At 37.9% G+C, this 27,168-nt stretch overlaps 2 protein-coding genes and 1 non-coding gene across 5 annotated transcripts; 1 reads left to right on the top strand and 2 right to left on the bottom strand.

The window, feature by feature from the left end:
• The first annotated feature begins 5 nt into the window (after positions 1-5).
• On the top strand, positions 6-5,659 carry LOC112974848 (inhibitor of nuclear factor kappa-B kinase-interacting protein-like). Its single transcript, XM_026084240.1, has one exon. It carries the CDS (start codon positions 3,858-3,860, stop codon positions 4,590-4,592), a length of 735 nt encoding a protein of 244 aa, XP_025940025.1. The 5' UTR covers positions 6-3,857; the 3' UTR covers positions 4,593-5,659.
• A 4,794-nt stretch (positions 5,660-10,453) lies between these two features.
• On the bottom strand, positions 10,454-26,993 carry SLC25A3 (solute carrier family 25 member 3). Of its 3 annotated transcripts, XM_026084235.1 has the most exons (9): positions 26,836-26,993; positions 22,053-25,235; positions 21,768-21,921; positions 17,102-17,223; positions 14,291-14,470; positions 13,992-14,173; positions 13,081-13,253; positions 12,366-12,476; positions 10,454-12,236 (listed from the first exon to the last, which is right to left on the bottom strand). In XM_026084235.1, exons 3-9 carry the CDS (start codon positions 21,913-21,915, stop codon positions 12,076-12,078), a joined length of 1,077 nt encoding a protein of 358 aa, XP_025940020.1. In that variant the 5' UTR covers positions 21,916-21,921; positions 22,053-25,235; positions 26,836-26,993; the 3' UTR covers positions 10,454-12,075. The 3 variants fall into 3 exon arrangements, with proteins under 3 accessions (XP_025940020.1, XP_025940021.1, XP_025940022.1); XM_026084236.1 differs by lacking the exons at positions 21,768-21,921; positions 22,053-25,235; positions 26,836-26,993 and adding exons at positions 18,712-18,832; positions 19,812-19,829; XM_026084237.1 differs by lacking the exons at positions 21,768-21,921; positions 22,053-25,235; positions 26,836-26,993 and adding an exon at positions 17,389-17,502.
• On the bottom strand, positions 13,562-13,802 carry LOC112974849. The gene has a single exon (XR_003256398.1). It is a non-coding gene; the product is annotated as a small nucleolar RNA SNORA53 (small nucleolar RNA).
• Positions 26,994-27,168: the final 175 nt, after the last annotated feature.

Here is a 27,168-nt window from a genome sequence, read left to right as displayed (position 1 = left end):
AAAATAAAAATTAGAAACATCAGATTGAAAATTATATTTAGTTTTCTCTGCTTGGCTTTTTATATTGTTATATTTTGTTGTTATATTCCATGGACTTGTAGCACAATGAAAAATTAAGTACTTATCTTTAAGCAGATATACATTGTAGATTGCTTTTAATGTATTATATACCATAATATTTGTGTTTGCAGTACATACTTTTGAGTGTCGAATTTTTAGTGGAATCTCCATATTTTATTACGTGGAGGAAAGCACTTAGTAGTACATTTCTAACAGCTTATGCTGAAGCTTAGATACAACAGCATTATACAACAGAAAATACTAGCAAAATACCCCTTACCGATAACCCTTTCTTGTAACTTATATTTATAAACAGGGGGTTACATAGCAACTGGTATTATCTTGCATTTTTTGACCCTATAAAATGGCCTCATTACACCACACTTCCTGCCATTTCCTTCCTAAAATCACTGTCATTTTGTTACTCCACTGAAGTCCTCAGACCACCTATGGACTGAAGTTCTAACTAACAGATACTCCTGTTAGTGCTCTTCCATAATTTCATTTGTGTTTGGTGTGATCAGTCACTTTATTAGATCTTCTGGACCGTTAGAAAAAAGTTTTAACCTTTTCTGTGGGATGTTCTCTGTTCAGCATTATCCAATGTGTGTGGTGTTACTTTGCATTCCAAGTGAAAAAAACTGTTAACAGTGTCCTCTAAAAATATTTCTCAAACTTTGGCCACCTAAGAGCTGCAAAAGCAATTAGTGGAAGCCGTTGAGTCATGTACTTTCAGTTTTTTGGTTTTTTTTTTAAATTAGTTTCTTCACAGATCTACTTACACCAGAAAGAATACTTCATAATGGGCCTTCAATGTATAGCTGTACATTGAAATTTGGGTCTCAAGACTGCCATACATTAGTGTCTACAGATTTACATTTTGATAATTTCCAATTTCTCATTTCTGAATTCAGAAAAATAAATTGCTTAATAGATAGTATGGACTCCTTGTGAATTAGTTAGATCTGAATTAAATTACTCATTTTTTTGTATATTCATTTACCTAGAACACTACTGAAATCTCATTAAAGAGTTAATGGTGCACATTCAAGAGGCTAGTAAACTTGAATTTCTCAATGTTATAAAGTCCTTCAGAGTCTCATATACTTTCAAAATTAATTATGTATAGATTTGTCTGTTTACAGTCATATTCAATAAAAATTATTGTAGTAGATTGCCCTGTCCTAGTGCATAATCTAACAATCTAAATTGTTCTTCCAGAAAAGATTATGGAAGTCATACTTTCATGTTTGGTGTTTCATTAAAAATATTATTCAATACTGAAATGCTTTTTAAATACTTTTGTTAAGTTTGTTCCACTGTGGTTTTATTTCATACATTTTTGGAGAGGGGTGGTTAAATTTACAATGGTATAGCCCGCATTTTAATATCTTGCATCAACCCAAACTCTACTGAAAGCCAGAATATATACCAAATTGAACAGGATATCCTTGTCCTCAGAGAGCATTAACTCATAAACCTGTCCAAATTAATTTTGGTATTGTGTTTTAAGGAGACAGTTCTGTGCTGATGAGGAATGGCCAATACTATCAAAAAGTCAAAATACTTGTTTCTTTGATTCAGTGATATCTTTACTACTGGCATCAAGAGAGCCAAAGTTTTGCTGTAGGGGGTTTCAGCAAAGATTAGTATAATTCTGTGAAAATAATTACAGCCTCTTACAGTATGTTTCAGCTTGGTGTTTTTTCCTCCAGTTTGTACATTGGCTTATTAGGGATTGAACAGAATAGTATCACTGATGCAGGTTCAGCAAGATCAATCCTCTTCTAAAAACTTGATCAATTGAGTAAAAAAAGACTGAAGAATGTGGATCATAAAACACATTTTCTATTGCGTTGCAGAGGAAGCTGCTCAGCAGCATCACAGATGTGAGTGATTAAAAGCTAAGGGCCATGTCAGTAGCAGTCACAGAAAGCAACCTAGATTAAAAATTGGTTGGCAGACAGCAGCCAAAACTATACAGTGTCTAATGCCATTCCAGTTAAGAAACAGTAGTAAGTCTTTAAAAAAAGTCTGTCAGTTGTATTGCTCACCTTAATTTTAATTCAGTAAACATCTTTTTGAGCGTTTTTCTCTACATGCCGAGTTGCAAATTTATTAGCTTTTAGCAGTGAAATGGCTGTTTCATAGTACTCAAGGTTAGAAGGGTTTCTTATTGGTCAATAGGGAAATTACTGACAAGGAACCATTTTAATGAAGATAGATACATCTTGAATTGTGAAATACCTATTAATTAAGTACATGTGCTTCAGTTCTTTAGCAAATAAGCATTGTTATTTTTCCGCTTACCCCATCAGTTTGGTGATTACATTTTATTATGTTTAAAGGGGAACATAATTTAAGATAGTGTTAAACTATTGAGGATGGCCTTGATGGTCTTTTAGTGGGACACTGAGATACATGAAAAAAACAGGTGCAGTACTGAATAAAGAATCTGTCCCTAGTGAGTCCAATTAGGATAAAAGGCAGAGTAACAAAATTCCTCTAATAGAGTTTCATAAAAAAAAAATAATAAAAAAGATCTAGAACCTTGTGTTTAAATAGACTAATAGTCTGAGTCTTCAAATATTGTATTGTTACCAGAAAAAAAATCATTTGCTAGGGAGAAAAGTACCATGGTAGCTATGCTAATCATATCTGGTTGCAGCCTCCATATATATAAATCTTTAAACTTCTGAAAATCAAACTATTAATATTCTGGAATGTATGTTTGAAGACTGCACCTGCTCCTCTATTCCCCAGGGTCTGTATTTCATCCCATTTCAGATTTATCTTTCTCTAGTCTGTTCTATAATTTGCAATCTTTGCTGCTTTGAAATTAAATTTAAACATGATACCATAAGTATCACAGCCACCTTAGACAGTTAGTCAACAGGTGTTACCATCATGAAGCATCAGCATAATCCCAACCAGATCTCATTTTTTACTAAAGAACTGAGTGATAATCTGGAGGATGATAATGATGAAGTATATCAACATGTCTGTACTGTATTTCCTCTCATGAGATATGAATAAGAGAAAATTTTCTTTTCTTCTTCTCATATTTGAAAACCAAGAACAAATCATTAAAAAACAAAAAAGTGAACTAGTAAATCTGACATTCAACTAAAAATCCAACAGTAGTATGAGTTATCCCTCATTAGCGTAGTTTTTATGGAGGCAGGCTATTTAAGTAATGTTTTTCCCATTCTGCTGAGTTTTGTTGACTGTTTAAACAAAAGGGAAACATGTCCTCTTTAATTTTTAAATTCCAAAGCATAATTCCTCCTTTTTTTCCTTCTGTGAATGTAATGTTCAGAGTATATGTTATGATCACCGAAATAAAACACATCAGTTAATTATGGTCCACAAATTTATGATAAAAGAACTCTAAAGTAGATGTCTTTCTAAAGTGTTTCTAAATACGTTTTTGTGTAGCACACAGGTTATAGGCTTAATATAAAAATTTATGCAAATCAGAAAAAAAATTGCATTTGATGGTTTATGTTCTGACAGGTCAAGCTGGAAAGTCATATGGTATCATCCTGTAATTTTTGTTAAAACAGAAAAAGTAGTAACATTTGAATTTGTTACAAATACTGAAAGAAGAAAATGAAATGTTTGATTGTATTGCAGAAGGTTATTTCCTAAAGACAGGGTTTGCTCTCAATTTAAATTTCAGAATATCAAGATATTTCATTAGATTATAGCTTTAATTTTGATGTGAGTTGAACAATTAGAAATCTTGTCAAATATTTTTATTTGTATCTCTCTAGTGTGAAAAGACTTGGAACTTAATGGAACAGCTGGAAGATCTTCAAATAATTTCTCATGTTAAACAACTACAGGAAGATATATATACCATGAAAACATGGTCTAGCAGCCTAATTAAAAAAAAAGAAGAACTGCAGAAGAATTTAACAACCCTTTTTCATGCAGTTACAAGTATTGAACAGAATACAGCTTCTGTAGCAAAAAATATAACTTTGAAGATTGTGACGGTAAAAACTGACATAAGGCGCATTTCAGGCCTAGTTTCAGATATGACTGCTTTGACAGATTCTTTACAAACACTAGAAGATAAAATAGATAAAGGTGAAAAAAAGACAGTAGAAAACATAGGTGACCTGCTTACCAGTAGCATTGAGCGAAGTACAAAACTACAAAGCTTGGCATCCAATACAGCAAGAAAAATTGAACAAATTAAAACAGCATTATCAGAGTTAAGGAGTGATTTTAACAAACATTCAGATAGACTTTTGAATCTTGAAGGTGACAGAGCAAAGGTTCTGAAAACAGTTACATTTGCAAATGATTTAAAACCCAAGATGTACACTCTAAAGAAGGATTTTGCCAGCTTGGAATCGTTGATAAATGAACTTACACTGAGAATAGGAAGATTAGTTGAGGATGTATTACGACAGGAGAAAGAAATTGCTTTATTGAATGAAAAATTGACCAATTTAACAAGAGTTCAAACTGAGATCAAAGATATGAAAGATGAAATAACCAAGATTTCAGACATGAATTGATCACTGTGAAATGGCACTGCCTAAAGAACAGTAGTGTTTGAGGCGTGTTAACTTCATCATGCATAGTACAAAGAAGGAAGGCAGTATTTAAAGGCTTCATTTAGAAGCACACTGCAACCCAGCTAGAAGCTTGTCCTCTCCCCATGAAGAGAACAGCAAAACACATACCAATTTTAAGGAACAACAATCAAGCTATACATCAGCAAAGAATGTGTCTCTGTGCATGTGTGTATCTTTCTGAAGGATGACAGGTGCTATATTTAATAAATTCCTTGTTTTGTACAATAAAACAGTGTTAAAGCATAAAATGTTGTTCTTAACTATAGAGTTTGCTTTCACAAATAAAGCAAGACCCAAGACTGACAGATCTTCAGCTTTCATTTGCTGCTCTGAGGGAAGGAATAAGATTGTGGTCTCTGGATAGAGTTTAAACACAAGTTCATAAAACTGCAATAACAGTTTAATATTTGTCTCAGTACATTAACTCTGATTTTTCTAAACTACAATAGTTTCCTCTTTCAAAATCAATCTGTATTTAAAGAGGCAAGTGCAGGGATGATCAGAAATACTGTTGATGCTCTTAAAAAAGTTTGTTCAGCATTTGGATGGAATAATTTGTAAAAGATTTTTGGTGAAGAATTTCTTTGAATTGTAATCACATCACTGTGCAGCATTGTTATGTCTATAAAACATAGAACCGTGTTTATGGGTGAGCATTTTCTGAAAGACCTGCTAACCCTATTGATGGCCTTCTCCCAGTATCACTGTATCTGTTCAGGAACCCTAAATAACAGCCCTAATAACAGCATTATTAATTCATTGTTGGTTAGCCTGTAAAATACTACAGTGAGCAGCAAAATTAGCTGCTGAGAAGTGTAAGTTCAGTATTAGTCATTGGCAGTATTTCTGTGGCAGAGTTTAAGATATCTGAGACATTTGAAAATGTGGGAGGGCATAGACTGAAGTGACATGACACTAAGTTTAGCAGAGGAAAGAGGGGGAAATGCTTTAAATCAGAATAGCAACAACTATAAAAACAATTAGGAGAGCTACAGCAATTGAGAAAATCCTTATAAACAGAATCGTATCAAGAAGTGTTAGCCTACATTAAGGCCTTTCTAACTTCTCAATTGCTTACTTGGTCATACCTGAATATCTTGCAGTTGATGGGCTATTGATTAGATAGAAAATATAATTGTTCTTCTCCCTTACTATTCTCATCCTCATTCAGCATTTCACATCTTTTGGCCATCACGTTGCTGGCCTTCTGTACATTGCTTGCTCTCTTTCCTTCGGTCAACCTTAAGTGTTTTGTTTCATCAAGCTTTTCTCTTTTTGCTATAGGTCCATTCCTATCTCCAATTTTCTTTTACCTCCTTCCAGTCTATCTGACATCCCACAAGGATCAACCCGTCAAAAGACAAGTCATTCCAGAAAGCATTCGCAGATAGTAGCTGCCAGTTAGTCCCTTGCAGTGTCCCTTTGCTTTTTCACACACAATTCTTAAGTCTCTGAAAATAACCTGAGGGCATTTGAAGGAGACAAAAAAGAAAGAAGATCCAGAACAATCAGCCAGTGATATTGCTGCTACGGCATGGATTGTGTGTGATACCTGAAAATATATATACACTTCATAAGAGTTTAGGGGTTACATATTAGATGCATCTCATTTGTATATTAAGATATATTCACTGAATCCACCACCTTTGGTTTTCTCTGTGCAAGCTCACGTTAGTCCTGTGAAGGAGAGTACCTAGCCTAATAGACATGGCTATCAGAAGAGAATTGATATAGTTGCGTGAGAAATCTATCCTAAGTGTTACTCACATTTTCATACTCCTCCAGTTTTATAGTTCATAACATATTTGGGATAATGTGATGTTTTCTCACTAAAATAATTATACAGCTAATGTTAAAATAAAAATGAAGCATTTTCTGTTTAGATTTTCCTAATATAAATATAGATATATTTATATAGATACATACAGATAGATATTAATCTGAAGGAAACTTTGTAGTTTGGGATGCTTTTTACTGTTCTGAAGCAAGAGGCCATCTTACCTTGTGGATTTTCTTCTCTATAAATCAAACCACGCCTATAGGAAGTTGCTGTTCCAACCTTTGGAGGAAGCAGTCTTAAAGACAGCATCACTGTACAAAAATTCTTTATGTAAAGCTAAAACACCTACAGGGGAACAGGAGAAAAGTGCCCTGGCTTCCAACACCATCTTCCTAAATTACTAGGCTTAGATCACATTTCCAAAGTTAGTTTAGATTCCTTGTCATAAGAAGCAGTGTTTATGAAATCCAGCAGTGCATGACTGTTCAATCAAAAGGACAGTTATCTTCAACTGAAGATTGATCAAAAAATGCGTATCATCAGGTGATGACTCAGCAACAGCATGCTTGATAAAACACAAACTCCATTCTACTTGATCAGACTGTTTTGCTTTATAATCGTCACGGACCTGCAGGAGAAAACATTCCTAAAGCCTTAGTTTTGCATTTTGCTCAGCTTAGCTTTTCCTAATTGCAAGCTCTGGTAGCATGCAAAATACAATTTGTGTTACATACAGAAAAGTTTCAGCCCAGAGTTTTAACATGTTCTAAACTAAGATGAAGTTTTACGATACAATGAGCCTCTTCTAAATGATAGCACGGGCACTAATCTGACTTTAGTTTCATTAATGACTCAGCATGGACAAAGCCCCTTTCTTTCCCCCTTCCCTTATTCCCTTATTTTTAGTAATGTTTTTGCACTGCTTCCAAATCCAGGTCACCTATCCAAGGTGCGACAGTACAGATTTTGCCCAGGGAAAAATGACTACAGCCCACATGATCCAAGTAATCTGCTTGGTAACCTCTATTATCAACTTTGAATAAATCAGTTGTGGTCAGTGGCTAGTGAAAACCTTGATAGCAGAGCTAGAAAACCAGTTGAGCATTATTATTTTTGGTCCAAAATATTATAAATATGTAGGTTTTTTTCATACAAACATACACTGTCTACAATGAATAAATTTGTGTCACAGAGAAGAAACATAAACTGAGGCTTTTGACTGAAACAAGGAACTGTGCAACCATCATGACCAATTATGAAAAGATGAGTGAAAATAATCTGAATGTATCATAAGGATCTCAGATTTTTGACTAATGTGAAGATTACTTATCTAAACAAAATCTCCACATATTTTTTTAATCTACACAAGTGAAGAGAAGTGAAAAATATGTTCTGGCTGCAGAGTTGATCAGAGAAGACTAGCATAACAAATAGGTCTCTAGATGAAAAGAGCACACACTGTCTCTCTCTTTGAAACAACCAGAAAATAAGTAACCAGGATAAACAAGAACTGTCCATTTCATTTTCAAACTCTGAAATGAATCATCTTCAAACGCTATTTTAGAACACATCTACCTAACAGTGAAAAGTTTTATAATACAAAGTCCTATTCATCATCTCCATAGGAAGTTAAATGGTTCTGAAACATTTTCCTCATACTTTTTATCTACCCATCTATCTAAGGGTATGGAGACCATCCTTCCTTCCCAGGAAGTTCAGGGCCAAAATATTATGATCCTTTTCAGAACTGTGTTGCCACAAGCAAGAGAGAACTTTAAGTCATTGAGACATTGAGATAAACTTCACTTGCCCCCCCCCCAAAAAAAAAAAAAAAATCTGGTTCCTACAAACAGATCCAAGTTTACACACTGACTATAACATCTTTAGAAATACAGCAAGTGGTCAGTCATACTCCTGTAAGTTACAGAGGTATTACAAATCTGTTTTGCCCTTCCAGCACACACCTCCACTGTACTAAAAAATTAAATGGAAATTTTAAAGTAGTTTTGTAATTACAATGGTCTAAGGATATAAGCAAAGTTTGTTCTAAATGGGAAAAGATGAGGCAAAGGGTGAGATATTTTTCATAAGTTTAGAGCAGCCTACTACACTTGCCGCCCTGGTTTAGTATAATCAGTGGTGGGGAGTGTATCAGCTCACTCAAGCTACAACCCTTAGTTCACTTCTAAGGGCACTCAAGGATGTTCTCTACAATTTTATTAAGTGATTGAGATATTAAAGTAATAACAAAAATTACAGCTATGCTACTTAAAACATATCATCCCATGCAGCCTAACTTGTAATGATATTCAGGGCATCTTTAATTTAATACATAGATATAGAGCTAGCCAATTCTATTCTAGTCAGCAGTTCACAAGGGGGAAAAAAAACAGTAACAGAGAGAAATAATTCTGACACATTAAAGTCTATTTTTAGACACTAGAACATCTGCTCAGCCAAGAATTTTGTTAGCAACATCCTTTTCCCATGCCACTTGAGCTACGAAAACTGGAACCTGTAACAAAGCCACTTAACTATTAAGCTCAACTATCCAAGAGATACTCATATTCACTATAAAAAAGCAGGATGTTTATTGTTTTCACTGTGAACTACATCATTTCTATGTAGAAATGTAAATGAATTACAACTCTGTAATATTGTAGTCCGTTTTAGAATATATAACAAGCATTTCAGCAAATATCTGCAATGTCAAATACTGTTAGCATACTTGTAGTATAATCTGATACAAACACAGAGTGTGAATGGAATGATCATTCACATTTATATAGACGATATGTTTTAAACCAGAAAACCGGTCTCAGCTCCAGTAATAGCAAAAAGGATGTTTCCTCTTTCATGAAACAATATACAGAAGCAGCATATATATAATCCACATTTTACAAAGCACTTTCAGGTTTAGTGACTGTTCTGGAGTTACCTAAACTATATTTGGTTCAAAATGGATTGCTCTTTTTCAATATAGGACTTTCCTTGCAATGAAAGCACAAATCAGTCAGAAGCCATTCTTTCACCTCCCTCATCTTCCCTACTTTTGGAAAACATATCACACACACTATAAAGGACATAGTCATCAATGACAAAAATGGACTTTTAAATGCCATTTAATACCACCACTTTTCCACTCAAGCTCACTTAAAATTTCACTGGGCAACCTTTTGAGCAATATAATTTTAAATGCTGTATATCCCTCCACCTAAAACATCAGAATAAGCCTGTGGCTAAATATCAGTGAAGTTAATAGTTGCAAGGCAATTCTCTTCCCCTCTCAAGTTTTCCCCTGAAACAAAATACTGAAAGTAGGACTACATATATGCCTTTCTCAGTTACAAAAGAACAAGAGAACAGCTAGCTGTCATACAGTCTTTTCTCAGATTTACCTTGGCAAAGTGATCCAAGTATCTTTAAAAAGGTAGTTTCAGGCCTACTCTTGAACAATGAGAAAACAAATTTGAAAGTCTTATTGCACATATTTAAAATGGCTGCACCAAAGGTGACCAATAGTATTTCTACAGAAAAACTGCTGTGATTTTGCTCTGCACATAGAATGACAGAAATTAGTCTTGCTTGAGAAATTCAGTTTATTACTAGATTACTTGACAACCAGATTATCCCACTATGAGACAAATTGTCTCAATCCTCTGCCAGCCTTAGAAGCCGATGGAAATGCTCAGCCTTCCCAGGATTAGAAGCAAGCAAAGCCCAGCCCAAGGGCTTAAAACATGCCTTTAAAGAAACTATGATATTCAGTGCACTGAAGTGATGGTAATTTGTTTCTGAGCAGAACAAGTTGAACCATGCGCTAAATTCAAAAATCTGTTTTAACATGAACAGTCTTGCTGCAAGATGAAGCCATAGTTAATGCTTTTTGCCAAGGAAGCTCTTATGAGCAAACATCCTAATGATTTGCTAAATAACTTCAAAGCTTCACCACTCACAATGGGCAAAGCAAGATGTACATGCTTACATGATGAACTAAAACACATTTAATTCAACACCAAAGTACTTGTACAAATGTTTTATTTAGATTTAAGGAATTTGACTTTGCTGTATAATGCAGTTATTAGGTGGTAGTTACCAACCACTATAGGAGTGCATGTATAGTGTGACAGTGACAGRGAAGTTRAGCAGAATTTTTCTTAGATTTTACTCCACATTTTGAAAGGTAGCAATTCAAATTAAGGCTTAGTTTGCTAGTGTTTGGCATAACCGTTCCACATCTCATAGGTGACAGTTTGYTTCTGGGAGGAAAGTTCAATACTGTGCAAAATGATAGCAGGAACAATGTCAGACACTAATAATGTAGAGTGGCCAGCACATTTATGCTATTCTGATGGAGCCTGCTGTAATYGGCCTCCTGACTCTGAAGGACACTAAAGAGGAAAGAGCGCTTACAATCTATGCAATGCCAAGCTAGGTTGAGTATCAGGAGCTCTGAATGCTGAAAGGCAGCGTATCAGTTTTACACAAGACACTTATGCTCCAGCTCTACTGAGTGAAGTAGAACGAGATACAGTGAACCTCTTTACTATTAGGTATGCTTTGGATTTTTCCTGAATGTGATTATCTACTATGGATTCTTGAACAGGCAAAACTCAAAGGAAGCAWGCTCATCTTTCTGGAAAGTACTGGAAAAGACACATTCATTGCCTGAAGTTAATAAAACAGTGCTTGATTTTCTCCTCTCACATGCCTACAAGCCTAGATTTCTTTGCATTAAGTAAGGTCCAAAAAAATGGTATGGCTTCTTGCACTGCAGGAATGGTTCAACCAAAACTCAGAGTTAAGCTAATTTAGGCAAAATCAAGACACAAAAGTACCAAGTGCAAGGAAAGGTTGGTGAGTTGTCAAAATCTCTACAGTACAAGGCAAGCCATTTYAACTTCACTATGAAGTTGTACTAAGCTTTTAGTGGTCAGACACCTCTGAGAATCTTTATTAACATCAACTTTTCTTTTATTAAGGTAGCAGCCACTGTTTAATTCCACAATACAAATGGAAGGACTAAGTTCTTTGGTGCAGTTCAAAACCAACAAAAGCCAAAATTAGTCAATTAAGCAGGGGTTTGTTAGGATAACCACCCCAGACCAGTAATGGTTCTATGTATAAGGTTCCTCTTATCTCTGTGAAGAATGCAGATGTTGTGATCAGGTTGCCCTGTCAGAGTGCAGTCTCATTCACTCCAGAGTTCCACTATTCTACAATAACAATTTATATAGGCAAATAAGACAGTGGACTCAAAGATAGCCTAAGACTGCAGTTAGTTTCTGCAGCACTGTGAGGATAGGTCTTCTCTAGAAACAATGAAAACCTGATTTTTGTTGCAGTTTTTTCACAAATCTGAAATCCTTTAAATGCAGAATGACTTAAATTTTTCACGTTGGGAATTATTTTGAGGTATTTACTCCTGTGAAGTGAAGCTTATATATGCAATAGTAAACAGACACTAAGCACTCTGGTTCTCATTTATTTCAGGCAATGACAGTGGTAGAATTTAAAACCTCAGATGGGACAAGGGCACAGCCAATAATTACATCAGATAGTTTGCTTTCTACATAGTCAAATATATAAAAGTTTCATGAAACTCATCACTGGGACAGCCAGCAAAGTCAGTCCATGAGTTGTTTATTCAGTTAGACCAAGCTTCTTCTTCAGAGATTCTGGCATTTCAGGTGGAGGTGGACGAGGAAGTCTGAAATAAACCTTCACAGAATCATAGATGAACCACTGTAGTGCAGTCAGGGTACCAATCATAATGATACGAGCAAACAGACCTTTCCATACACCTGTAGAGCAAAACCATAAGCCACAAGAAGTGTGAGAAGCCAGGGGAACCCCCCCCAAACATGCATAACCCCCGCCCATACACTTAACCCAAAATACATGAATGAAAGGGGTTTTGTTTGTTTCTTTACCTCTGAATCCAAGCCTCACAAGAACCTGTGAAGCAGAACTGCCCTTTTCCTTGTTCAATACAGACACCACAGAGTCAGCAGGATGAGAAACAATTGCACAGAACACACCAGCTGAAAGAATAATTTGTTATTAATTCTGTGATGTTTTAGTGTACACAGTAATTATTTGGCTAAGTATGACCAACTGAAACCACACCTTTCCTAGACCACTGGCAGCTGTGCAGGAGTTATGTCAAGCCTCCTGGTATGCCCAAAGGACAGCAGGTCCATTCTTATTAGCATGACATGTCTACTAGAAAGCACCTAGACTCTGCTCTTGCAGCACCTGTCTTCTGAAATAAAACTCGTTCTGAATCTTTGGATGGTCAAAATCACCACTCCTTCCAGATGCCTCTCCCCTTCCTCCTTTAACCTTCCTGGACTTCCTCCAGCCTAGCAAAGATGCAAGTTATTTTGCTTACATCAGCTATAATCTCTAAACTTTGAGGTTAACATAGGAACAATTAAGAGTATTGCCCTACTATAGACCCATTTAACCTCTCATTCTATTTACAGATTGAATCTGTTCCACCCTCGCCCCCCCCATGCATTTTTAAGTTACATTCAGGTTCTTCCATTGTAGTTATATATATATATATTTTACATTCTGAAAAGGGTGAGACTTTCAGAATTGCTGAAATCCATTCATGAAGCGTAGAATTTAAAAGTTTCTTACCAATATAACCTGCAATAAATGTGACTACCAGCTGTTCTGCCTTTGAACATTCACTTCGTGGCTTGGGAACCACATACTTGTAGAGAGCTTCAACAGTACGTTCAAAGCAGGCAAATTTCATCATTGTGTATGGAATCTGTCTCATCCATAGTGGAGCAACACCTTTATAGAAACTTAAACAGAGAAGACAAATTCAGCTTCATTTTCCTCGAGTATTTAAGTGTATACTTCCAGTCTGAACAATTAGGTAGCTTATTGTTGCTATCAGGAAAACCACTTCTAGATAGCAAGATTATAAGGCCTAAGCGTTCCAACAGCTACAGAACAGGAACACATAAGTTTTATTCGTTCCTCAGTACCTACTAAGAACGGCAGCACAAATTAGAATTTACCTGATGCCTACTCTGTGCAGCTGTTTGTAGCCACTTTTCAGATTACTATGGAGTGCAATAATGCCATACTGCTAATATAAGTACATGCTCATGTCTGCATGCCAGCCAAGTCCTGATAGTGATAAATGGCCTGTAGATTTACAGCCATTTCTATCAGAACAGAAAACTAACATGCAGTTATATTACTCTCACATGCCAATGACTCAAGCATCTTTGACTGTACAACCAAAAAAGTTGCTGAATATCTCTGACTGGAACTGCTAGGAATTGAAGTTATCCAGCAGAACTCAGCACAGAGATACTCACAAAGATGGATCTAAGGAGCATGTGAATTTAACTACCAGTTCAGCACAGATTCTTCAATATTAAGTACTTGTTATCTTGAACTGTAAAGACCAAAAAGTATTAGAAATTGATGTAAGCTAAAGCCACTATTAGTTTTAGCAACTGTCTTTCATTAGGAGAAAAACTCAACACCAAAAACATGAATGAAAATAAAAAAATCCAAGAGATACTAACGCCCAGATGCCTTCTTCTCCAAACATTTTTGGTAGAGCTTGCCGCAGAGTGTTAGCATATCCAGGCTGTGTCTGAATGCGAACTTTAGCAGCTTCCATGGGAGCCAGAGCAATATCAGCAAAAAACTCTGCACTGGCAGATGCAGCTAAGTATAGTGATGTACGCCACAAATATGCATTTTCCTGAAATGTATTTAAACACACATTTTTATTAATGAACAGTGCTTTTGTGCTTCCTCTATGTTAGTAATACTATTATGTTGCTAACATACAGTCTCATGTAGATCACTTAAGGTTTACCTCTCCCAGCATGTTGCCATACAGGATTTTGAAAACTTCATAGAAACCAAATTTACAGAGCCCTTGCATGGAATATCCAATAAATGTTGGAGCCCATCCCTTAGCCAAACCACGAACACCATCTTCTTTGACTGTCACTGAAAATCCATTGAAGATGCTCTTGTATTTTTGTGGGTCAACCTAAACAGAACAGACAGTTAATTACTTGACATAGCTTATTTCCCTTCTCACACCCCCACCCCAAATATAAAATTTTTAAAATCCACATACAGCTTCCTATAGCTCCCTAATATCATCACCACAAAGCTACCCTTGATGCAACTGTAGTGATTGCCTGCTAGTTTCAAAATTTAAACAGTCTGTATGTCCCTCAGTACTCTAGAAGAACCAAACTACCTGAACTTTGGTTTACATTTATTCTCCAGACCAACAGTAAGACAGTACTAATCTATATCAATAACATTTAGTGGAGTCATTATTCTAACACTGATAGTATTATACTGATACAGTTATGTTTAGATCAGGTTCTTCAAAACTGACAGCTTCTATCAGCAATTTCATTCTAGAAGGGTTTTGCTAAAAATGCTATTCAAGATGCAACTTTTCAATCCATAAAATGTTGCACCTATGCCATTTATCAAGTCTGAAGATTAGCTTTATTATTCATCAGCAGTTACTTGTTCATTACTAATTTGATCCCTCCAAACACTGTCAGACTAAGACAGAAGGAGAAAGGCAGATCAAAGAGTACTCAAAGACTTCTACACTTGCACGTTGTCACACTTTGCCTTTACAGTAAGGGGAGACTAACTTTAAATAATTTTGTTTTACGTAAAAGGAAACAATCCTTTTAGAGTTTCTGAAACAGGTCATTCCGGCAATTTTTAAGTCACGTCACACTATTTCTTTTCATATTTGATACCATCCACCATTGCCTCAGAGGGATGAAAAGGAACATACAAATTAAAAGCAAACGGAAGCCCTAGGAGGAGCTATGGGACATGCATGCCAAACTGTAATGACTAGTATTTTACTCATCTCACATAGTGGCAACAGCCTAATTGAGAATTAATTCACCTAGACATCTCAATTTTAAAAAATCTGTAATTTCAGAACACTAGACATGTAATTGTTGATTGCATACTGCAAAAATGAGGCTCTGTTCATATTAGAACTATGCCTATTATCAACATAAAAGGTGACTTCTTCTTAAAATGGCAGGAGAGGGCAGGCAACAGGTTTCTTCCTGGAGAACCTAGGAAGAATTAGCAACATGCTCTCTACTGGATCTATAAAGAAAAATGCTGATAGGTTTTTGGCAAGGTCACACCTGGAAGTCACATGGGGCCTTTCTGTTACACATTCCTCAAAGTGCTGGAAAAGGGGAAGTGTAGTCACTCGTGTTACATAAGAGGCCCAGGAACGGGTAACCCAAGCCGAACATACCCAACCAAGCAGCTGCAGCCTTGGAAGCAGGAGGCCCTGCTCCCAGTGGTAACTGCAGCACTGTATGGCTCTAAGGCCTTCCACCCATGAACCAAACTGGCAATCAGATTAAGAAATGCCTGTGATGCTACATCCTCTTTATGCATGATTAAGCTCCTTCTTCCCAGAAAACCCACCCTTAGCCCTATATCGTTAATCTACCCATCCTGGATATTTAAGACATGCTGTCAGTTATAATAAAACAGCGCATTTAAACTACACTTTCAGAAATAAGCAGGTGCTCAACTTCAAGTACTTCCCAATTGGTAGAAATAGAGAATTCTCACACACTTTATTTGGTCTTAATCCAAATGTTGTAGAAGGCATCGTTTGCCCTTATCTGATCCACTCTGATTTTGTTCAATGCGTTATAAAATTACTAGCTCAAGGGCAGAATTTCAGGTTTTCTCAAACAAGCAAAAAAGCTGGCGCTCTCTTGTGAAGAATGCTAAAGGTCTTCTGGAAGAATAATTTTTAATATCACATGCAGCACTACAGTCAATAGTCTGACTAATTAGTAGTTCTCTCATAATTTCACCTAAGACTGCCACTTTTAGAATCAGTGTCACCCTATGCAACAGGGACCCCATTAACTACTGAATTTCTAGAAATTTAGAAATATGCTTTAATCTGCTCCATTCTTGAAGCACAGATTTGACTGAATAAATCCGTGAGTATACTTTTATCCATGACTGTTGACTGGATGACTTTAATGGTGAAGCTGATATCACAAATTAAGCGTAGTGAGACTTCTTCACTCTTTTGGGTTCAATCAAGAACTGCTTCCATCACTTAGAAAAAAACAGCCACACAAGCACTTAGCTAGGCATAGCATTACAATTCTAAGTTTCACCCATTCTGTCAAAAGCCGAATCATTAGGAAGTATCAATCCATAATCCATGCACTGATGGTCACGATGTTAATGGATCAGATTATACATGCATGTTACTCCAGGGCAAAAACCTAAACCCTATGAGCTCTTTGAAACATTATGATTCTACTTCCTTCCAAAGCACATGAATAGTCCTAGATAGCCTGCCAGCAAAGAACATTGTGCTGGGTGCTTTTTAGTAACTACAGTAAGCTAAACATCTTTTAAATGTAGGCACAAATTGTTAAATTCATCCAGATTATGCTATGTGCCTCTGCTTCTCTTGAAAGTGGTATTTTGTTAGTCTTGCAGCAGCAGACCTAATTAAGAGAAACAGCATACAAGTTTATTTGCTTCCTGACATCCAAAAAAGATTGTTTACCACCTACTATAAACTCTTGATATGCTGGCTACATAGAGAAAAAATGTAAGAAATGTTGAAGTTAATACAAACCTGCATACGACATTTCACTAGATCCAGAGGTACGACAGCAGTGTGTGTCAGGCCACAACTTAGGACCCCACCAAAGCCACAGAGAGCATAAAACTTGAGCGAGCCATATTCACAACTGTATTCTGCAGCAAAAAAATAGAGACACACCATGCTTTTACATAAACTCCATGCACTGCTGGACAACAACATCCAGTGGATAGTTTACACCTGGAATTAATTAGTAGATTATTTAAATTGCACTGAACATGCTTTATCAACTTCACCACATACCAACATGCAGAACAAACCTGCATTCTGCATTTAACCAGGTCTAGAGGAACCAGTGCTGTATGTGTTGTTCCACAGCTAATAATTCCACCAAGGCCACAAAGGACAAAGAATCTGCCTGAGCCATATGCACAGCTGTATTCTAGTTAATTAAAAAGAAAATAATTACATATATATGATCAACCACACAGAGTAATGAAGATGAGAAAAGAAACAAAGTTGATGACTGAGTGCTAGCTTCTTAGAGGTTTTAAACTGAAATAATCTCCCATGCTGTACTATTCAACTATAGCATTATTCTCAAAAGTAGTTCACTTGCTTTAACTAACCTATTTTGAACTGACAAGACTGATTCTAGGCCTGCCAAACTGAGTTTATTCTTTTAATAAAGTTATGAAAGAAACAGTCAAGTTTTAGCTTACAGCACACTTGCATATTATCCTGATTTAAGTCTGTAAACTATAGAAATTAATCCCAGAAGCTGCTAGTAAAAATTATGACTCAAGGCCGCAATGACCAACTTTTTTTTTTTTTTTAAATACCAAGGAATTCTGCAAGAAGAATGCTTCTCTAGAATTATGGAGACAAAGTTTCTTTGCTTAAATATTTTTATGATCAGTGCAACTTCTGTATTTAAGCCCCTTGTTTCCAAAACTATACCTGTTCTTTCTTACTTCTTGATAGAATGCAATACTATGGCTTAAAAATATCCCACACTTTAATGTTAACTGCAGAGACCATACAGACCTATGAGATTAAGGTTGGACTCCTCTTTATACAAATTATTTTTTTAATTCTCTGTATCATTTGAAAATTTAAGTTTCATATAAGAATTAGCCAAATGTGAAATACAGCATAGCAATTTGGGGACTGTTCCTGTAATAGCTGCTCTTTAGCAACAGACTTCACAAGAAGATAACCACAAATCTGGGAAAGATGCAAACATGTTTAGGACACTATTCAAGTTAAGCCTTATTCAACTATGAATAGCAGATATAAGCTACAACTATAGCCCCTCTCCCCAAAAGGTGAGATGACAGATCTTCCCCTTTTCATATCACTACTGTTAAAGGACAGAGAAAGCAATGAAAATCTAGAAGACTTAAGAAAGTAGTCATCCACCAACATCTAAAAAAGATCAGGAAAAAAAGGCTTTTCTTCCAAATACAGGACCTCAGATTTATACGGCTTCTGTTTAATGAAGTTCCAAAAGTTTATGGAAATTAATCATTACATTTAATGTTTGCATTTAATAAATATGCTTCATTAAAGAAGCTTTCGGGTCGCATTTAATCAAGGGACACTGATCTCACACTGTTCCATAAAGTACTGCGTATACAAACCATTCAGTCTTAAAGAGCAGATTATTTTCACTGATTCCAGTACAGCAGACAAAGTTGTTAGTTTGTTTTCAACTCCAGTAAATGAATAAGCATCAGTTTCTCTCTTCCAATTTGGAAGAAGCTATAGAGGATAAGAACTATTATTTGCCATCAGGAAATGCTCAGATTAGTATTAACAGTAAAAAAAAAAGCATAGGGTAGCGGCCTACTTCTGTTTTTGCGCCAAACATTTTAAACAAAACCAAAACTGAGATACTGAACAAGCATATAGAAAACAATATACTAGGTAGAATATATTCCCTAGGGTAGAAAGCGATAATTTAAGTTTCTTTGATATTAGATCTGGGAGCATTACTCCAGTATAACAGAATAGCCATTAAAATGTTACAATGGCTAGTGAGAACCATCTCCAGAGAAGCCCTAATGAAAATTAAAAGACACACAAAACCACCAACCTATTTGAGTCAGGGCTTCTTTACCATATATTTTCGCTCTTGAAATAAATTACTTCAGGAACATCAACAAAAATTTCCTATTACATTCAACAGCATCCACAGATTACCACTTAAGACTAACAGGTTTATCCAACTCTTTACTTCCCTACTATGAAAGAACTTCTTCCCAAGAATATTCCAGATTTTACATTAAGTCTATTCCTAGCCTCCTTCTTCAAAAAGGTAGTCACCAGGACAATAAAAGTATCATTTTTTCTTTATTCTAAAATAAGAAATACCAAATCTCAAAATCACAGACACGGTATTAATTAAGCCCAGACTTACAGCTAGTAGTCAGTTAACTATCAGAATAACATATAAATCTATGAGAATTTGCAAAATTGAGATATCACTCAAGGCTACAAATATGCTAGTCTTGGACTAGCACATGCCTACAGCCTAAACAGAACAGTTAGGCTGGCAGCTTTCCAAACAGTAGTAGGTGACATTCCATTTAAAACTGTACTAGTCATTATGACTGGTTAAATGAACATAAATAAGGCTTTCTAAGCAGGGGCAGTCAGAGAACAAGTTTGGACCTGAATACTGGGCAGCTATGCTTAGTTGTATCTTTGGCCTGCAATATACCAGTACTGTGGTACTTACCATGCTGCCCAAATACCAAGAAGTGTTTGTTCAGACTCCCTTTTTCCAAGTCAACTTACTGTTGGAAGTCATACTCCCCTGCTGACAGAGACAGACCTTGGTAGAAACTTCTAGCCACAGAAAAGTAGAGCTTTTAAAGTCTGCCTTACTACAATGGTATTCAGACTGATCTATCAGCTGGGTGTTCAAAAACAGTAATTAAGACATCATCTATAGGCTTAAGCTCATTACAGGCGTTTGTATTTGTAGCGGTAGAGTAGCATTATGAAAAAAGCCAGAGTGGTTCCCAGACTTCCTATTTCAGGATGGAATCTCCTAAAAACTGTCTTGACAAAAACATAGCCAAGATCCAACACGTGTTAACTGAAAGGAGAGCAGGCTAACCAATGCAGTACAGACAGCAGGGAAGTTATTCTATTATTTTTATAAGTTGACTGAAAACAAATACCCTGAAGCTAGCTCAAATATAAATACAGCTCAAAAACATGTTAAGACAGCTAAAAATGAGTAACATCATTACTAAGACTATTTCATGTTTTTGCTTCAGATCTGACAGACTACTAGGGACAACTTCCAAGAGCTGATCATAAAAAAAATCTCTCATCTCTGAGAGACATCATGGTTGATACCTTGAACTGAATTCAGAAGGTCTTGCAATTTGTGCTGACTTTGTGTGACCTTGGGTAAGCTCTTATTTTCTACAATATGGTAACTCTCCTAACACAAAGGACAAAGAAAGAATAAAGAACCAACTGGTATGTGAAATAACAAGTACAGCACAAAGAACTATCAAAGACAAAGAAACTCAGTTCACTTCTGACTGCATCTGCTTACAAACAGGATGAAGATTAAACATAATAATTATAAGGAACAAGTGCACCTACTGAACATCATTTAGCATACTGAACAGTGTCTAATACACTTTAGGTTAGTTACCTAGCAATAAGATTACTATTAAAGCAAAAAATACAGTCTTGAAAACATATTAAAACCCAATATCCAGTTCTGTGTCTCTTGCACAGATTACACAAATAATAGTATCAGAGCACTAAGATACTTCACTAAACATAGTATAGAGGGTAGCTTGTTGACAGCATTATTTCTATTTGAATCTTTTTGTTAAAAGGGGGGATATTCAAGTAGATACTTTTAAGTTATTAAGAGATTAAAAGAATTTTAATTTTAACATCTACTCCCACTATTGGGAGTATCATCAAGGTCTGACTTTTGGAAGTCATGACAGGAGACATACATGAAGCAGTTGCACGCAAGTCTAAAATGCATCATTACATCTCAGACACCACAGCTACATAGTATATATGTCCCACAACGACTACGGAAAAAAATGCAAGACACAGCTGCAGGCTCTTCTAATGGCTACAGATGTACAGATGTTCAGATGCCCAGCTGTGAAAAAACAGCAAAAAAAAAGGGGGAGGGGGGGAGGCTGGGGTGGTGGGAAGAGGAGACATGGTCTTGCAAACCCCAAACTCATCCAGATTCAGTGATTCATATGCTGCTCTTCTCCAGAGGAAGCAAGAGAAATACAGGCCTACTGCTTCAGTCCCCAAAGTTGTAGGCCCAACAGCGCGGGCAAAAGTAATCTCTTGCCCACAAGAGACAACATCGAGGGTCTCCGTAGCTCCCCTGAAGCAGAACCTTTCTGTGTCCTTCCCCGGGATCACCGGGTCCTTGGCGCCAGCCAGCACACACCGTGCAGGGAGCGGAAGAAGCTACCAGCGCCTCCCCCGCCCGTGCCCTTCCTCGTCCTCCAAACGGGCGCGCGTAGGCCCAGCCGCGGCTCCTCCCCAGCCCGCCAGAGTCCCGCCGGGTGCTGCCCCTCCCCCGTCCTCCCGCAACGGGCACCAGCCGGCGCGAGCGGGCAGCAGCGGGCACCGGCACCTCCATCGCCCACACGCCTCGCCTCCGCCGTGACTCCCCTCCCCGCGCCCTCACCTTCGGCAGCGGCCGCGGCCGCCAAGCTCCGCCGCGTGGTGGGCGCCTCGGCGGGCTCCGGGCGCTTCCTCACACCGTCCTGGACGAGCTGCAAGTGCGGCGCGTAGAAGGGGTTGAGCCGGGCGAGCGGCGCGATCGACGAGAACATGGCGACCTGAGGCGGGCGAAAAGAGCAGGGCAGCGTGGGACGGGGGGGCCCGCCGGGGAGGCCCGCGCCCGCCCGCCCAGCGGAGGCGGCCGGGGCGCCCAGAGGGGCCCGCCGGGCGGGCGGCCCCACCAACTCACCTCCTAAGATGGCGGCAGCGACAGCGCGCGGACCGGCTGCTCGGGCAGCAGCTCAGCGCAGAGGCTGAGTATCGCCCCGGCTCAATGACTTTGTCCTTCTCCGACGCAAGGGGCGGAACCGGAGGCCAAGAAACTGCAGCCCGATTGGCGGAGGCGCTCGCCGAGGCAGCGACGCCGCGCAGGCGCCGCCACAGCCCAGGCCTTTCTCCGCCGGCGCCTGCGCACTGGTGGCCGCCGGAGGGGGGCCGCCGTGGCAGCCCTATCTCCGTCCTGGGGCCGAGCCGAGCCCGAACCCCCAAGGACAGGGCAGAGACACTAGTGCAGTGTTTGCGTCCCCCCTTTTGCCAGCTCAGCTCGCCTTGCCCTTACCCACGTCAGTCTGGCCTCACTTTTTGGCTCTGACCCCCGGTCTGCAAAGGTCTCCTCCTGGCCTTTTTGCCCCCGGCTGAGGAGGAGCCTGCTGAACTCAGGCCAAGAGGGTGCCGCAAGGGCCACAGGCGCTAAACTGTTCTTAAAGCTTCACCACTCCATAGCCCACTCTTTCACCATTCACATTTCATACACTTTATGGAGAACATAAACACAGGCTAGAAAAACCTATGACATTTCTTCTTTAGTATCACTGCAGCTTCCTTAGATTAAACCTAAACATCTGGTTATTTTTATTGTCCTTCACTGGATGCTTGCCAATTAGTCCACATACTTTTGAAATACAGCATCTAAGTCAGCTGTGTTTGCCCCAGTTAGAGCCCAGGGCAATGTCAAACAAAAGACACACCTTACTTCGTGTTTTACAGCCAACACTCACACAGAATAGTGTGACAGTTGTCCATTTCTGGTAAGAGCAGGCTAGGGTTGATTTATGCTGTCTTCGCAGCAGTTGTTCCAGGTTAAGGGCTGCTTGAGTAGCGTCCTGTTTTTAGATGAGTTTAAGAAAGCTAACAGCATCATCCCGAATTCTAGTTCTACTTACCAGCATCTAATAATACTCTCTATTCACAGAGTCTGGTAAACCCAAGACTCTGCACACTAACAAAAGAGTTCATCCCGCTCACCAGCCTCTCACTGCAGTGCCCTAGTTAGGCCAAGTCTGACTAGAAGGGAGGCCACCAAATGTTGTGCTGGCTGCAGTCTCCACAGCTGCATTTCACTTCCAGAGGACAAGGTTGCAAAAGAGCTGGAGGTGGCCTAGGTTATGATGGCAACAGCCACCCACCAAAAAAACAAAAACACCTCACCCCGCCTTTTCTAATACAGTGTAATTCCAGTTACTTTAGTGAATTTATGTAGTATAAAATTGGCACAATAATTAAATTCTCCAGTTACTGACAAAGTAAAAACACCATTTTTCACCATTTTGATCAGATCTATCCCATTACAGTGCTCTTTAACAATGTAAGCATAAAAGACAGTAAAGCAGTAGATGTACTGTAGATTCTAACTATTGCTTCTGGGTATGGAGCAGCTACACAACTGACAGCAAAGTGGCACTGCAACACTGAAGAAAGATCCTGTCAGACAACTGGGTGGCTCCTGTGGAAACCCCCCGGAGGACAACCTGCTACACTATCCTTAGGACTTGGCTCTACTTCACAAAGCTGATTCAGGCAAACTCACACACAGGGAAAGTGACACATGCCCAATTGCCAACCTAGACTCCTGCAACATTGCTAAGCCCATCTTGAGTAAACTGAAGTTGCCACACTCCAGCTGTGGAGTAGGAAAAGGTCAGCTGAAACTTGCATTCTTTAAATAGTTTGGCTTAGCAACCAGGCTGAAGGCCCATACACTTTGTCACTGTTAACAGCGATGAAGACAGGCCAGAATTGTTAATTTTTGCTATTACTAGTTCTGCTCTACTCACATCCAGACAATTGTTGGTAGCAAAGTTTTAGATAAAAGCCAAACAAACACTTATTTTTGCAGCAATGGAAGTATCTAATAAACTCTGAGACTTGGGCTGTCATTTTGAAATTAAGAATTGCAATTCTTGAAACTTCTGATTTTTAACACAGAAAATCTCTGCTCCTGCACGTGTGACTATATATACATATTTGTGTGCACAGCTAGTACTGATACTTAGAGTTACAGTACATAGAACAACAATTTCTTTGTTTTTATCTGACAAAAAACTACAAATGAGCTTACAGCTGTTAGAAGTTGCAGGAAAGTAGAAAAGCACTATTAAACAGCACAGTTTAACATATCCCTCTAGAAATATAGCAATAATACACGTTTAGCAAGAACACAGGTTAACTCTTAAAGAGGAAATCTCTTCAACTTTTCCTAGAATGAATAAAAGTAGCAATAGCCTGAAACTTGAACCCATTTAGTTTAACGACTTCCACCACAGAAAGAAGCTAATAACTGATTAAGACCTGTAAGACATTACCTTTTGGCATCCACATCTGTCAGATTCACAGTAAACTGCTGTAAGTTAAATCCATTTTCTAATCAGTCACTTTTCAAGTCTTGGGAGTGTAGGAAGATGTCAGCTGGGCAACTCCAAAACTTTCCTAACTACATCTCTCCTGTTACTAACACCAACTACACGCACCCTCCAATTCCCCCCTCAGGTACTGTACAGTCAAGAAATTGCCTGCTCTCCTGTTGTAGGCATATAATTTATGCACTCATTCATTGTATCAATGCCAGAGATACTGAACTGTGATTCCAGAGAATCAGTAACAGATCAGAACTCTAGGCAGGTTTCACAGCCCACACCAAGCCTCAGACTTGCAACAACTCTGTCACCAGGGTCTAAACTAGCTAGTTTAATGCTAGCGCAGTCACATCCTTAGAAGGCACTAAGTAATGAAATCTCTCCTAATCCTACTAGTGACTACCATAACTGTCCATGTCCTTGATATTCCTTCCTAACCTTCATCCTCCCCACTTACTACATTTTTTTGTTCCTAAATAGGAAAATAGATACAGAAAAGTAGGCAATACTACTACACTTTAACCACGACTCACCAATGCTGACCAAGCATTTCAGAGGTGGGACAAAAAGTCTGAGGAGTTAATCTTTTAGATGTTATTATACACATAACACTTACAGGCATATTCACTACCTTTGGACAATTTTACCAGTTGAATTGACTTGTAGACCCCACGGCGTGCTTATGCATGTATGCATCTGTCATAGCTTGCTGTTGCACTGGTGCAAAACAGCCTGGTATGCTACCCCAGAAGAAAGAAAAGCCAGAGTCAAAGTTTTAGACACACATAGCTACATTTAAATCAATTCATTTTGCCTTTTAGAGACTGATAAAGCTAAATCTACACTTGGGATAGTTTTGATCTCTATACCAAGCATATAGTTAAAGCTATATTTCCTGACTGACTTAGGTATGCTGAAACATCCAAGTCTGTAAACTCAAGATTTAAAATCATACATTACAACCTCCCCCCACATATCTACTTTGATCAGTCAGATTAAGGGTTTTTTTTTTATTCATTACAAACTCTTCAGCCAAATATGGAACTTCAACCATATCAAAGCCAGCCAAAAATACCATCCAAAGTACACCATAGTTTTATAAACTTTTTGCCATTAGATATGTTTTTTTTCCTGAAGAGCCTCCTTTTGGGAGTTTGTCATTTAAAAGCATTATTTGTCTACTCGGTATGTGTGAACTAAAGCTACACAATGAAATGGCTTTTTTTAATAGACATTTTATACACAAAGCCATCTGAGAAGGCAGTTATCAGTAACTGAGGGTTTTAGTATAAAAATTTAGCTGTGCCACAAAAATCAAATAGATCAAGACTGGGAAAGACCTGAAAGCATTCTGTAGGGCAGTACTAAGCATACTGCTATAGCAAATGAACTTGAAGGGAAGAGAAGAAGAGGAAGAAGAAAAAAAAAATCCTTCACACTACTCCCCACAAATATCATCAAGCTTTCAGAACACACATAGGATTTAAATTTGAGATCCTCCTTAAGAGTTCATCTCAAACACTAGGTAAGTTCCCACAGCCTTACCACATCAGATAAACCAAGTCTCAACCCTGGAAGGGATATAGTCCAGTGATTCTCAGCCTGGTATCATATTACTGAGATTCAGCACATGCTAACAGATTAGCACACAATTTAAAGCGAAAAGCACAAACCCACTGTTAGAAAGCTCTAACTCAGACTGGCAAATTAGAACCTGCCATGTTTTCAGCATTCTGACAGGTAGCATGACCAATCATTTCAAAAAGCAGTGTCAAATCTATAAATCAATATAGGCTTCTTACTTTTCAGACTCTTTTTGTACCCCTTACCCTAAAAAGGGACTTGAGCAATATCTACAATGTGAGAACTCAACTTTTTTTTTGGATACTGGTCAATAAAATTACTTTATTGTGCAACTGGTTCTGAAAGTTTAACCTAACTCTGTCTAAAACTCAGGATAAGACTAATGGAATGAAAGTCAGACTTTTTTTAAAAAGCAATACCAGTTCCCATTGATTCACCACCTTGACACAAAAACTACAGTACTCTTCAGTGCAACTGAGTGTAGTATTTAGAAGGCTTTAATCACATGCACTCTTTAAATATCATCTAGTAGTAGTAATACATGTGTTATTCCTTTAAAATAATTTGAGCAGCTTCAGAAATGTTGATAAATCCACATTGGATGGATAGGGGGAAGAGATTACCCTCAGGGCTATCTCCCAACATTAAATGATTGAAGTACAAGAAGCACATTCATTTTTTGTAATTACACTGTCTTCCAACTACAGCTGAACTGTATATAGATTACTTTGAGGACTTACGTGGAAAAGTCTTTACCTTGGGTGAAGTAACACTGAAGTTGAGAAGTTTCTGTAGGAAAATCTCCAAAACAGTGCATAAATGAAAGAATGTTGACATTTAATTGCATTGTAGTTCTGGTTTTTGTTTTTAAGATGCTAAATAGTATTCCTGAAGGAAGTCAATAGAAAGTATTTCATGTAACTAGAAGAGAAAAATATACATCATATATTAACAAATATAGCAATGGAAGTGGAGAGAAAATAACTTAAGACGAAAAGAAAAAGCCTTAAGCACAGAAAAGCTAATGAAGACTAGCTTCTCTCCCCAAAATAAAGACCTGACATACATTAAAGGATTACAGCGCAAAAG

The sequence above is a fragment of the Apteryx rowi genome, unplaced genomic scaffold (assembly GCF_003343035.1).
Source record: "Apteryx rowi isolate R43461 unplaced genomic scaffold, aptRow1 scaffold_631, whole genome shotgun sequence".
Lineage (NCBI taxonomy): Eukaryota > Metazoa > Chordata > Aves > Apterygiformes > Apterygidae > Apteryx > Apteryx rowi.
This window is presented reverse-complemented; position numbering and strand designations above follow the sequence as displayed.

Coding starts and splice junctions, on each gene's coding strand:
- LOC112974848 (XM_026084240.1), top strand. CDS start 3,858: ATGGAACAGCTGGAAGATCTTCAAATAATTTCTCATGTTAAACAACTA.
- SLC25A3 (XM_026084235.1), bottom strand. CDS start 21,915: ATGTTCTCGTCGATCGCGCCGCTCGCCCGGCTCAACCCCTTCTACGCG. Junction 17,224..21,767: donor GGCCGCGGCCGCTGCCGAAG/GTGAGGGCGCGG, acceptor TTTTTGCTGCAG/AATACAGTTGTGAATATGGC. Junction 14,174..14,290: donor ATGGCAACATGCTGGGAGAG/GTAAACCTTAAG, acceptor AATACATTTCAG/GAAAATGCATATTTGTGGCG.